Source organism: Nicotiana tabacum, chromosome 17, assembly GCF_000715075.1.
Source record: "Nicotiana tabacum cultivar K326 chromosome 17, ASM71507v2, whole genome shotgun sequence".
NCBI classification, from domain to species: Eukaryota; Viridiplantae; Streptophyta; class Magnoliopsida; order Solanales; family Solanaceae; genus Nicotiana; species Nicotiana tabacum.
This window is the reverse complement of record NC_134096.1, coordinates 119,187,505-119,201,743: the sequence shown is the minus strand read 5'-3', so window position 1 is coordinate 119,201,743 and position 14,239 is coordinate 119,187,505. Positions and strand designations below refer to the sequence as shown.

General features: G+C 38.8%; 1 protein-coding gene across 1 annotated transcript; it reads left to right on the top strand.

Moving 5' to 3' along the window:
• The first annotated feature begins 10,976 nt into the window (after positions 1-10,976).
• Positions 10,977-12,804, top strand: LOC107781896 (uncharacterized). The gene is made up of 2 exons (XM_016602717.2): positions 10,977-11,445; positions 12,453-12,804. Exons 1-2 carry the CDS (start codon positions 11,066-11,068, stop codon positions 12,574-12,576), a joined length of 504 nt encoding a protein of 167 aa, XP_016458203.1. The 5' UTR covers positions 10,977-11,065; the 3' UTR covers positions 12,577-12,804.
• Positions 12,805-14,239: the final 1,435 nt, after the last annotated feature.

Below are 14,239 nucleotides of genomic sequence, written 5' to 3'. Positions count from 1 at the left end.
TGCTAAATATCAATCAATTCTTAAAAATAAATAATTTTCAGACTTTTATTTTTTATCAAAAATTTATAACTCAAGTTAGGGATCTCCGAATTCGATTCCGGGCATACGCCTAGGTCCCATAATTCGATACGGACCTACCAGGACCATCGAAGCATGTATCCGGGCCCGTTTACCAAAGATGTTGACCGAAGTCAACTAAAATTAACTTTTAAGGTAAAATTCTTATTTTTATTAGTTTTCAGCATAAAAGCTTTTCGGAAACCTGCCCTGACTGCGCACGCAAATCGAGGAGGTAAAAAAGAGACTTTTAAGGCTTAAGAGCAAAGATTCGAGTTCTAAAACATAAGATGACCTTTGGGTCATCATACCCTTTATCCCCCTTTTTGTTTGTTCTAGCTATGGATTACCTGAGCAGGCTGATGAAGACCCTCCAACACAATCTAAACTTCAATTATCATCCAAAATGTAAAAGGGTGAGGGTAGTGCAACTAGGCATTAGAGATGACTTACTCCTCTTCTATAGAGGAGATATTACCTCAATACAGTTGCTTTATGACTGCTTCAGTAGTTTCTCTAGAGCTTCAGGACTCAAAGCAAATAGAGACAAAAGCTCCATTTATTTTGGAGGGATGTCCCAGGCACTACAACAAGAAGTCCTTGCCTATCTTGGCTTCACAAAAGGGGACCTCCCAATTAAATATTTGGGAGTACCACTGAGTACAAAAAGGATATCTATAACTCAATACCAACTTCCGATAGATAGGATGTTAGGGAGAATCACCTCATGTACTTCAAAGTTCCTCTCCTATGCTGGGAGACTCCAACTCATCAGAAGTGTTCTATTTGCCATACAAGTTTACTAGTCGCAGATTTTTATACTACCAAAGAAGGTGCTAAAAATAATTGAAGCTACATGTAGAAACTTCCTATGGAGTGGAGGGAAAGAGATGTCAAAAAGAGTATTACTAGTCTAGGAAAGACTAATACTGCCCTAAGGTGGCAGGAGGATGGAACATCATAGACATTTGTGATGACTCACCATGTCATCATGCCACGTAGGCGCCATTTGACATATATTAATGCCATGTGGAAGCTTACACAGGAGGAATGCTTGCATTTGTGAGAAGATTCTAGAGAAGTATGGATATTTCCTTTGGATAACCCTAGATCCCTATGGATTTGCTAGGAAAGTCCTTGGAATTTTCTAGGCTTGTAGAGAATTCTAGAGAAAGTCCTTATCTTGTAAATATTAAGGACTTGTGTAACAATTAATATTTACATACTAGCCCCTAGGAGACTAGTATATAAAGAGGGCCATTCATTTGTATTTCATCAAGCAAACAATTCAAGTTCTCTCTAATACAAAGCTTTCTTTAACAATTCTCTTGTGTTCTTTCTACCATTCTTTTAGCGATCTTAAGTGTAGTAAGGTTGACTTGGCATATCAAGAACGTGAGCAAATTGTCAAGTGTCGCATGTGTACTTAGTTAACGACTAAGGACATGACAATGTGGTATCAGAGCAAAGGTTGTGACTAAGGGAATGGCAAACGATGGATAAATTAACACTGCCAACACCCAAGCCAACGTCATCCAGGATGCTACTGGCAAGAGAGACCATAACAAAAAGAGAAATGCCACCAACAAGGGCCAGGAGGTGCCACCCGAGGTTGTGTCAAACGAAGGGCTTACATCCCAAGAACCATCTGCCACTGAGACGAACGAGGATGAAGTGGAGGTCCTGCCTGACAACGTATCGCTCGGTAAAGAGTGGGTGATAAAGATGAACGCGGGGATGGACGCCGTGGAGATCTTTGGCCAACACTTGGGGAAGGAGGAAGGCACCCTTAGTGTTCTTGAGGGGCACACTCTTGAAGAGATTGATAGCATCCGAAATGACTTGGAGGGACGTACATAGACCGATATGGAACTAAGGCAAACTATCACTGCCTTAGAGTGCAGACTCATGGAGGCTTTGAGTACTATCGATGCTATGAAGGCAAAGATAGAGTCACTCGATGAGCATGTTAGTGCTGGAATGACTGAGGCAGCCAACAATGTTGTGGTGACGAGGGAGGCCAAGATGAGGCTCCCAAACCCCCGGTATTCAAAGGTGTTCGTGATGCACAAGAAGTGGAAAACTTCCTTTGGCACTTGGAGAACTACTTCAAGCACGGCAAAGTGAAGGACGGCGAGGCCATGATCAACACTGCAGTGTTGTACCTCTCAGAGACTGCCATGCTATGGTGGAGAAGGAAGATGGCCGACGTGGATAAAGGTATATGTACTATTAGCATGTGGGATCAGTTCAAAGCCGAGTTCAAGCGACAGTTCTTTCCAAACAATATCTTGTACAAGGCAAGGCGCAAACTTAGGGAGTTGAAGCAAACAGGGAGCATACGTGTCTATGTCAAGGAGTTCACTACCCTTATGCTTCAAATACCTAACCTGACCAATGATGACTTGTTATTCCACTTCATGGACGAGTTGCAAAATTGGGCTAAGCAGGAGTTACAACGCCGGCAAGTTGCAAATATAGACCAAGCCATAGTGGAGGCCGAATCATTGATGGATTTCAGGCATGACAAGCATGACAAAGGGAAAGTCAAAGAATCAAAGTTTAACAATGTCAAAGGTGGGGGAGACAGTGGCAAAGGCAAGTAGATACAACAACAATACTTCAAGACTCAAGATTCCAAAATGTTCAGCGGCCGTCAGGGCTACACCGAGAAGAAGGCGCAGGCCGAGAAGAAGGGATATTACATATGCGGAGGGCTGCACAGCTTCGGGAATTGTCCCGACCTAAAGAGCCTTAGCGCCATGGTCCATGAACGGAAGGAGCAGCCGCAAGGAGAGAGTTCGGGAACCGCACAGTTAGGTATGATCGGATTATACGGTGCTGTCACAAAGCAATCTATCCAACCTACCGATAATGGAAACCAGTACGTAAATCTCACCATCAACAACAAGCCTGCTCGTGCAATGGTGGATACTGGAGCAACTCATAATTTCGTGACTGAGGCTACCGCAAAGAGACTAGAATTGAAGCTTGCTCCACTCCCGCATCAAGACCATGAATGTCGAGGTACAAAATGCTCGTGGGGTAGCTAATGGAGTTGGTGTCAAATTGGGAACTTGGAAAGGTATGACAAACTTTACCGTAACCGTTATGGATATCATGACATCATATTGGGACAAGAGTTCTTTAGACATTGTCGTACTTTGATCGACCCCTACCTCTAATATCTCTTGGTTATGGAGCGAGAAGGAGCTTGCATGGTACCTACAGTGTCTATGCCACACGGACAGAGCCAAGCACAACTCTCAGCTATGCAGGTTGTCAAGGGGATCAAGAAAGGGGAGCCGACGTTTGTGGCAACCATCGCAAGTCTGGAGGAAGACAAGAGTTTTCAAGAGACACTACCACCTTGCATAGAGAAGTTGCTTGAGGAAAACAAAGATGTCATGCCCGAGGAGGTTCCTAAGCACTTGCCGCCTAGGCGAGAGGTGAATCACAAGATTGAGTTAGAGCCAGGGGCTAAGCCACCCGCATTTGCCCCATATCATATGGCCCCGCCCGAGCTAGAGGAGCTCAGGAAACAATTGAAAGAGTTGCTAGATGCTGGTCACATTCGCCCATCAAAGGCACCTTTCGGCGCACCAGTATTGTTCCAGAAGAAGAAGGGTGGATCGTTGCGCTTATGCATAGACTACCGAGCACTTAATAAGGTCACAGTGAAGAATAAGTACCCGATCCCGCTCATTGTTGACTTGTTCGATAGACTTGGGCAAGCAAAGTACTTTACCAAGGTAGATCTTCGCAAGGGCTACTACCAGGTTCACATAGCAGAAGGAGGTGAGCCGAAGACAACATGTGTGACGAGATATGGAGCCTTTGAGTGGTTGGTGATGCCCTTTGGCTTAACCAATGCACCTGCCACATTTTACACCCTTATGAATAAGATTTTTCATCCTTACCTTGATCAGTTCGTGGTAGTCTACCTAGACAACATAGTCGTCTACAACAACACCTTGGAAGAGCACTTGAAGCACTTAAGGAAGGTTTTCCAAGTCTTGTGGGAGAACGAGCTATACATCAAGAGGGAGAAATACGAGTTTGCACAATCAAAGGTGCACTTCTTAGGCCATGTTATTAGCAATGGCGAGCTACGCATGGACGAGGCTAAGGTACGTGCTATCCAGGAGTGAGAGGCACCTATGAAGGTAACTGAGTTGAGATCCTTCCCTGGCCTTGTTAACTACTATCGTCGGTTCATCTGTGGCTACTCAGCAAAGGCCGCACCATTGACTGAGTTGCTAAAGAAGAACAAGCCATGGGTTTGGACGGAGCATTGTCAAAGGGCTTTTGAAGACCTCAAGGCAGCTGTAATAGAGGAGCCAGTTTTGGCATTACCTGATTTTGCCAAGACATTTGAGGTGCATACTGATGCCTCAGATTTTGCCATTGGGGGTGTCTTGATACAGGATAAGTACCCCATAGCATTTGAGAGTCGCAAGTTAAATGAGACGGAGCGGCGTTACACGGTGCAAGAGAAAGATATGACCGCTATTGTGCATTGCCTTCGTACATGGCGACATTATTTGCTCGGGTCAAGATTCGTGGTCAAGACCGATAATGTGGCTACTAACTACTTTCAGACGTAGAAGAAGCTCACACCAAAACAGGCTAGGTGGCAGGATTTCTTGTCCGAATTTGATTTTGCGCTGGAGTATAAGCCAGGCAAAGGTAACGTTGTAGCCGATGCCTTGAGCCGGAAGGCTAAGCTTGCTGCAATCACTTCAACAAGATGGGACATTCGTGAGGCTATAAAAAAAAGGCATGCAATATGATCCAGCAGCCAAACAACTTATCGAGTTAGCCAACCAGGGCAATACGAGACGTTTTTGGGTCGAAGACGGTTTACTGCTTACCACAGGTCGGCGGGTCTACGTGCCTAAGTTTGGAGACATTAAACGGTGGATTATAAGGGAGAGTCATGACACAATATGGGCTGGTCATCCAGGCCAACGTCGCACTAGGGCCTTGGTTGAGTCAGTCTACTAGTGGCCACGCATGCGAGATGACATAGAGTGTTATGTGCAGACTTGTCTTGTCTGTCAACAGGACAAGGTTGAGCAACAAAAACCCGAAGGACTTTTGGAGCCACTACCAGTTGCAGAGCGTCCATGGGAGAGCGTGACTATGGACTTTATCACTTGCCTACCGAAGTCTGACGGTTATGGTACTATTATGGTGGTCGTGGTTAGATTTTCCAAATATGCCACCTTCATGCCTGCCACACCAAGTTGCACTGCCAAGGAAGCCGCCAAGCTATTCTTTAAGAATGTGGTGAAGTATTGGGGCTTACCAAGGCATATTATCAGTGATCGAGACCCCCGTTTTACTCGGAACGTTTGGAGAGAATTATTCGACATACTTGACACGGAACTGCACTTTTTCGCTAGTTTCCACCCACAGACAGATGGACAAATGGAACGGGTCAATGTCTTACTAGAATGCTACTTGAGGCATTATGTAAGCGCGCATCAGAAAGATTGGTCAAGGCTCCTAGACATCGCCCAATTCTCTTATAACTTGCAGCGGAGTGAGTCCTCGGGGCGGACACCATTTGAGCTAGTCACAGGCCAACAGCCACAAACTACACATTCATTACCAGCCGCGTTCGAGGGAAAGAGTTTGGGGGCTTATCATATGGCCAAAGGATGGGAGGAGCAGCTTGACACTGCTAAGTCCTACTTGGATAAGGCAGCTAAGAAGATGAAGAAGTTTGCAGATCGTAAGCGGCGTCCCACGGACTATAGAGTTGGGGACATGGTCATGGTGAAGTTTAATCCAAGACAGTTTAAGGCACTACGGAGCATGCATCAGAATCTGATTCGCAAGTATGAGGGGCCATTTAAGATAGTCGTTAAGGTAGGCAAGATCTCATGCAAGCTTGACATGCCATCGTATCTTAAGATCTACCCAGTTTTCTATGCCAGCATGCTTAAGCCATATCATGAAGATAAGGATGATCCGAGTAGGGGACAATCAAATCGAGCGCCTATGACTATCACCTCATCGCATGATAGGGAGATTGAGGCTATCATGGATTACCAGGCCAGGCGAAAACAAGGGCAAAAAGCCACCGCTATGTTCCTCATCCATTGGAAGGGGCAATCACTGGAGGAGGCCACATGGGAACGTTATGAAGATTTATGGCAATTCAAAGATAAGATCCGAGAGTTTATGCAGCAACATTGCGCCGCGGTCATCGCAACATTAGGTGGGGGAGAGTGTGATGACTCACCATATCATCATGCCACGTAGGCGCCATTTGGCATATATTAATGCCATATGAAAGCTTACATAGGAGGAATGCTTGCATTTGTGAGAAGATTCTAGAGAAGTATAGACATTTCCTTTGGATGACCCAAGATCCCTATGGATTTGCTAGGAAAGTCCTTGGAATTTTCTAGGCTTATAGAAAATTCTAGAGAAAGCCCTTATCTTGTAAATATTAAGGACTTATGTAATAATTAATATTTACATACTAGCCCCTAGGAGACTAGTATATAAAGAGGGTCATTCATTTGTATTTCATCAAGCAAACAATTCAAGTTCTCTATAATACAAAGCTTTCTTTAACAATTCTCTTGTGTTCTTTCTACCATTCTCTTAGCGATCTTGAGTGTAGTAAGGCTGACTTGGCATATCAAGAATGTGAGCAAATTATCAAGTGCCGCACGTGTACTTAGTTAACGACTAAGGACGTGACACATTGCTACATGGAATGCAACAGCAATATGCAAATTGATGTGGTTTCTATGCCTCAAGAAGGATAAACTATGGGTAAAATGGGTACACACCTACTCTATAAAGGGGCGATAGGTATGGGATGCTGAGCCAACACAAGCTTCCTGGATTATAAGGAAAATATGGAAGGCAAAGAGGATACTTGAAGATGCAGGGCTGAACAGAAATGATGTAATGTAACTAAAAATATTCTCCGTACACAAGATGTACCTCAGGCTAAGCGGTGACTTTCAGAAAGTGTCATGGAGGAAGTTAACATGTAATAACATAGGAGCTCCAAAATGGCTCTTCATTCTGTTTTTTGCATTACCTGGCAGATTAAGCACAAGGGATAAATTGCACAAGTGGGTGGGGGGGGGGGGGTGACAAATAAGATGCTATGTACACTATGTAACGAGGAAGAAGAATGTATTTATCACCTATTCTTTGGATGCAAATTCTCTACAGAGGTATGGGGCAAAATACTTAAATGGCATGGTATTTACAGACAACCGATGACTTGGAGCAATGAACAAGCCCGGGCAGTCGCACAAGCAAAAGGAAGGAATGCAAATGGTACAATCTACAGGATGGATGTTGTAGGTTGCGTATACTTCATATGGAAAGAGAGGAACATGCATATATTTCATGGAATACAGAGGCAAGCTGATCAACTTGTGCGTGTCCTGATTCAGGAGGTGTGCTGTAAGGGATCTATGAAGCCTTGAATGCATAAGAGATTGGAAGAGTTGAATTTCTACCCATAGACCTTGGAAAATAGACAAAGCAGTTTAGTAGGGTGTACTGGTTCTTTTTGGCTCTTAGCTTCAGGTAGTTTATGTGGCTCACCGAGTCTTGGGGCAGCATGTCCAAGCTTGGTTTAGTTTCAATATAGATTGTAAATGTTTTTACAAGTTATTAATACAAAGAAAATTTGGACAAAAAAAAAATTCAAATCTGTTAAAAAAATTTCAATCGAAATGTAAAGCGAGTCATTTAGCTTAATTGGGAACAACGGAACGATTTACAATCTAATACCAGAAAGTTACGAACGCAGTTATCATTTTTCTGTAGTAACCAAATATGATAATCAGGAACACAAACGTGATTTTCGAACTTTTGTCTATTTTTTTACCATGGGATCTAAAAATCATTTTACTAGTACTAAATCGTAGAATTTTGTAAAACAAAAATAGTGTATAAAAGCAAATAGTTTAGGCAAATGAATTACTTAGTACTTATTCCGACTTGACATTCCGGTTCATGTACTTCACAAAGTTTTATCCAGATACTTGAACTCGATCAAAATTAGTATTTTAAATGTTTCTGATCATTGGCCAAGCTTATGTGGCATTAAATCTGCTGAGTTGGACGAAATGTGTGAAATGCACACGTATAAAGCGAGTGTAAACAATGAATTTGATTTTAAAAAAAGATTAAATAAAAGAAAATTAAAAAAAGGAGAAGAAGTTAAGAAATTGTTACTTTATTATTAAAAAGTTTCCCTCCCCTTCATGTACTCTTCTTCCCCCAACCCAGCTACCCTCTCTTAATTTTCTCAATAGTGCTCTTCTTCGCTAACCCCTCCCCCTTCATATACTCTTCTTCTTCCCCTTTCATACTTGCCTTGCTATACTGTTATACCTCTTCGATATCGCAAAAAAATTGTGTGTCACTTTCGATTTTTTCTTCCATTTTGTTTGGTAAAGAAGAAAACAAAATCTAAAGGTAAGTCAATAAACAACACGTAATTTGCTAACAATATAGGTCAGTAGGTAAGATTTCATTAAGATAATCATGCCTCTTTCGCCTACTACAACTCCTCCCTTCTCTTTTTCTTTTACTAAAACCCATCGCCTTCCTCCTGCCTCCGCCTCTTCTTATCTTTCAGGTTTGCTCTTTTGTAACGACCCGACTTGATTTATATGTGCAAATTTCGTTGATTAAAATTCTTAGACGCTCTTAGGTATTAAATTGAAAATTATTGACATATATTAAATCCTCTATTGTCATTCCTGTATCCTTGTTTGTTAAAATTATTTTATACGATGATTTGGTGTGATTGCCACCTTGATTTTATGTGAAATATTATTTTGTTGAACTGTTCACTTTCGGATATTTTTGTTAAGATTTTGTGCACATTATGGTCGAACCATGGGCTCCTTATTGTGGAAAATAATGTATTGTTGATTTCTGTGGCAAGTTGTAATATTTGGGCACTTGATGTGCAATTTGTGATATGTTGTAAGATTTGAGAATTTGATGTGCAATTTGTGATATGTTGTAAGATTTGAGCACTTGATGTGCAATATGTGATATGTTGTAAGATTTGAGCACTGATGTGCAATTTGTGAAATGTTGTAATATTTGGGCACTTGAGGTGCAGGTTGTATTATGTTGTGATATTTGAACACTTGAGGTGCGATTTTTGAAATATTGTGATATTGATACGCATGCGGTGAGATAAGGTGTCTTGAAACACGTGGCTAGTAGGGGAACAACTAGAAGTCATGCGGTGATATAAGGTCAGGGTGTTGAAACGCATGCGGTGAGATAAGGGCGGCTTGAAATGCGTGGTTAGTAGGAAAACTACTAGAACTCATGCGGTGTGATAAAGATGGCTAAAACGTGGTGAAATTTTGGGTCGTAACATCTCTTCTACTCAAGTGACTCAACTCAAGCACCCTCGTTTCTCTTTCTCTTTTCACTTTTAATCAAATTTCAGGCCTACTTAATTTTGGATTTATAGTTCTTAAACCTAGGAAGTTTCATTCCCTTAACGGAACTGGAACATTTACTGTCACATATAAATTCAACACTGCTAGTCGCTTGGGTTTCACCCAACCTTCCCATTCCTCTGGTAAGTAGTACTTCTACTACCTACAACTACTGCAATTTTCTTTACGCTGCTTTGGGGTGGTGAAGGTGGCGGCATAGAGGCGGGAATAACCAGAGATAGAGAGTAGTGGGAAGGAGTGAAGTGAAGTGACAATAAAATAAAAAATAGAGTGGAAATGAAGTAAAAAAATAATGATGTGACATAAAAAAATCTGAGGTGGACATGGATATGTCATCCACATAGGATTGTTGAAGAGCACGCGCAATCTGAGGGTTTAAAAGTGTTATTTTGAACGAGTAGAGATGTCTGAATGAAACTTTGTGGAGTACAAAGATCAAAATGTCAAACCGAAACAAGTATACAAGTGTCTCCTAGACTATTCTACCTTTACAAAAGTCAATACCATGAAATTAATACCCTCTCACTTAATGGGTCCGAGTGTTTAAAGCAAATGGCTATGCTAAGATAACACGAATTCTTAGATCGCATTAAAACATTCAACTATATATTTTTGACAATACCAAGACTATAAAATGATTAAAATCTATACTTTTTGCCCCACATATTAACATGTATAATTATCCCTATAATTTAGAAGTAAAAAGAAATTAAATGGGTTGACTTTTTGATTTAGTAAAGATATTAGCTGGATGTTACGATGTTGTTGCTCGTAAGCTATCACACTCGAAATGAATAAGAAAAGAGTTAGTATACTACTAAATAATTCCTTACGAAAAGAGTTGGTGTAATAAATATTCCTTTTTTCTCAACCAAATGATTCCTTCCATTAGCGCTGAGTTCATAACAAGATGATTGAATCAGTTTGCCTCAGACATCATTTTTCTTGTATTCCCATGACAAGCAGGACATTTTTACCAGGCTATCATATTAATGCCCTAAAAAAAGAATGAAATTAAGAAAGAAAAACTTGTTGATCTTCTTCTTCTTCTTCTTTATTTTTCTTTTTGTTAAGTTTATTCTCCAGTCCTTGTCATGATTAGACATATTATTAATTCCAAGGGGATGAGCCAGTTCCCAATCACTACAGCATTGTCTAAGTCAGCATGCAGTTATAAATCCATTACATATTCATTTCTGACGTTGTTAGACATACCAAGTCGGCTCCTACTTATTTCAATGAAAATATAAAGTATACAGTTTGACTTTGACTTTGGATTGAATCTGGATCCATGCAAGTGGGACAAACGAAATTCCATTACTCCAAATTGGGTGGATTTTTTTACAAAGGGGGAAAGAGTCAATCAATTGGTTGGCCATTACCAAACTCATTCTGTCTTGAATCACCAAAGAATGTCAAGAAATCTTTACAATATAAATATTTGTGTTTAGATTTGTTTTTGAGCAGGCTTTCTTTTTTTGGCATAAGACCAAGTCTAAACTCTCTTTCATAACTAAACTGAGCTCATAAGAATGGATATCAACGAAGAAAAATCAGCAATGTCCCAGCTACCCATTGAAGGAGATGAACAGATCAAAGCAACAAAGTCAGAAGAAATAACAAAGGAAAATGATCAAGTGATCATTCCACCAACGACTGTAACAATTGAAAGTGATGCAAATAAAGATGCAAAGGTAGAAAAAGAAGAAAATCCAGCTGCGGAAAAGAAAAATGAAGAAGTGAAGAAAATAGCCGGCGAAAGTAGAAAAGAAAGTGCGGAAGTGTTTACTATACAGATTAAGCAAAGTGAAGAAAAGATCAAATGCCGCCCTATAGCCTTTCTGTTGGGACTTCCATTTGCCCTAATCTCTCTCGTCATTGCATTTGTTGGATGCATTATCTGGATTCTCGGGTTTGTCCTTCTTAATTCTTCTTTTTTGTCTTTACTTTTGTTTCTAGGATAGGATTTACTACTCCCTTCTTACGTATTAATTTATATGGTGACCGAACTTTTTTTTAAAAAGAACTTTTTAAAATTTGTAGACCTAATAATACCATAACATTCATATGGCAATAAAAGCTTGTTAGTAAGGTTAAAATGAGAAGTAAAAAATCAAAATATTTATACAAATCTAGAAAAAGCTCGCACCCCAGGGATAACTCAATATAAATTAACCGTCAAGCTTATGGTCAATATTACTGTTTTATATTAACAAGTTCGAGTTAATACCTCATATGGTCATCCAAGTCATAAAAATAACTCAATAAAGTTACTTTTATTTATTTTTTACCAATAAAGTCACTTACCAATTATTCCATAAAATAATTCCTACGTGAAAGTGCCAGAGAATAACATATATATTCCCCTAGTAAATGACCGTTAATATGAAGAATTAATCAAACCAAGATGTTAGAAGAAAGTTACTTGGGTATTAAGGGGTCGTTTGGTAAGATGTATAGAAAAATTGATTGGTGTATAAAATTTCGTATTGGATTTATAGCGTATTTGGTTGTATTTTGCAAATCAGGATCAATAATTCATATATAACTTAATGGTGCACTGTTATACCAATACCGACAACATGAAATAACTAATTCATATATAGCTTATACATGGTAAATCATTAAAAGCATAAAATTATCCTTGTCTTTTTCCTAGAAACCAATAAAGGTCAAACATCCAAGAATAAAATTATAAATTTATTGGTTTTTAATTGGAAAAATGTATAAATGTTATAAATGATAGTATCTTATACATCCAACTTTAGTGCAATGAACCAAACACCTAAGAAGAAATAATTTATATATTACTAACTCATGTATTATTATTCCTTGCATTATAATACGTACAACTTGTCTTCATATCAAATGGCCCCTAAATGTATAAATTAACAAGAATTTTCGGTGTGGATGGTGCAGGTTGATGTTAACATGCATATGCCCCTGCTGCTTCTGTGTGACAATCTTGGTAGAAATGGCACTTAGTCTAGTCAATACGCCTTTTGCTTTTTTCCAGTATATCACTGATAAAATACCTTTCTGAAGACTGCTCAATCATTCACCATTTAAGATACACTATTTCATTCCTATTAAATATTATCCCTATCTTTACTTTTTCCTCCCTCCCTATTGCAGACCTCCTTCCCCATAGGAAAAAAAAATGTGTTTTATATGTATAGTATTCAATTCTTTTTGTTGAATATGGTACTTTTTTTTTTTTAATCTTTTCAAGTTCAAGTGTACTACATAATCCAATAAATTTGCTTGGTTTGTTTGTTCGTCTTGATTCTCTTTGCAATTATAATTAGAACCTCAGATTTAAGTCACTTTCGTGTAAATTAACATGTATGCTCCTCACAAATTTTCCTTTTAAGGGCTATCTTCTCGTAAAACAATAAACTTAAATTAAAGTTATGTCGTATTTGAGTGTTTTACACGAATGAATTTACTCCGTCAAATAATAACAAATAATAGAAAATGTAGCTAACATGGAAAGGAGAAACATTGCAGTTCTAGAGAAGTAACACTATAAATAAATATCGTAGTGATTTTAAATTAGAAAGATTTTCGTATACCCTCAGTTGTCACGGTATCATTCACTTAATAAATTTGTATGAGTTTGTTAGTCCTTTTTTGTTTCATTATTATTACATCTTTTGTTAGTTTCTTGGTGCTCTCTCCATACGTACTTCGCCTTTCACTTAAAAGATAGGTACTATTTTGGATGTCACTGTCACCGTCAACAAACAAGATGCGATGTAATCCACCATATGAACGAATTGGAGTAACACACGATTAAAGACGGTTATTGCACGCAATTTTTCAACATTTTTCTCATACTTCAGCATTAATTAGGTTGTAACAGAAAAAGTGATTTATAAGCTTGGGGTAGATGTATTTGTATCATTAAATGCCGCACTTAATGAAAAGCCCAACTGATGTAACATAAATATATAACATCTCAAATTCAATTAACTATGAAAAGCAAAAGCGTATGTGGACGGGTCAAGTATTGGATAAACGAGTGGTTTGAGTTTTAAAATAATCCAGGTTTTAAATTGGTAATTTAATAATAATTTTCATAACATTAATTCTTTCTATGTTAGTAAATCTCACTAGAAAGTATAAAATCCAACATGGATGGCCATTTAAGTGAATTAGTCAAATTTGAGTGATTTTTGAAAGACAAAGGAAAGCTATATGATTTTGATAGCCAATTACTCAAAATTGAGTGATTAAAATTGGCGAATCTTCTCTTTCATAGCTATATTTTGCCAACAATTAGAAAAGTTACATGGTGTAAAAAGATAGGAATGTCTACTCTTAAAATAGCTAGGCAACAGAGGCAAGATTAACGTCTTCCCCTCTCTTTACCAATTTTTGGTGGTGGTAATACATGGACTTTTAATTTTTTTTTTAAAATGGCCAAAAACAACGTTTCACTTCTATCAGTTGCAAGAAAAAATAAAATAAAATTGTCCTCCTTGTGAATACCTAATTTTTATACAATTTTAACACCTCCTAAAGTCATTAGTGTTTTGTTGCTTTAATTATATTTCCCAATTTTTGTGTCTTTGATTGCATATTTCCTATCATAAAAATACCAAAAAATAGTTCTTTCTTTATTTGTGCATTTTAGGAATTAACTAACTATTCAATTGGTGAATTAATCTAGTTAATTGATCATTTGAATAAGTTACTTAATT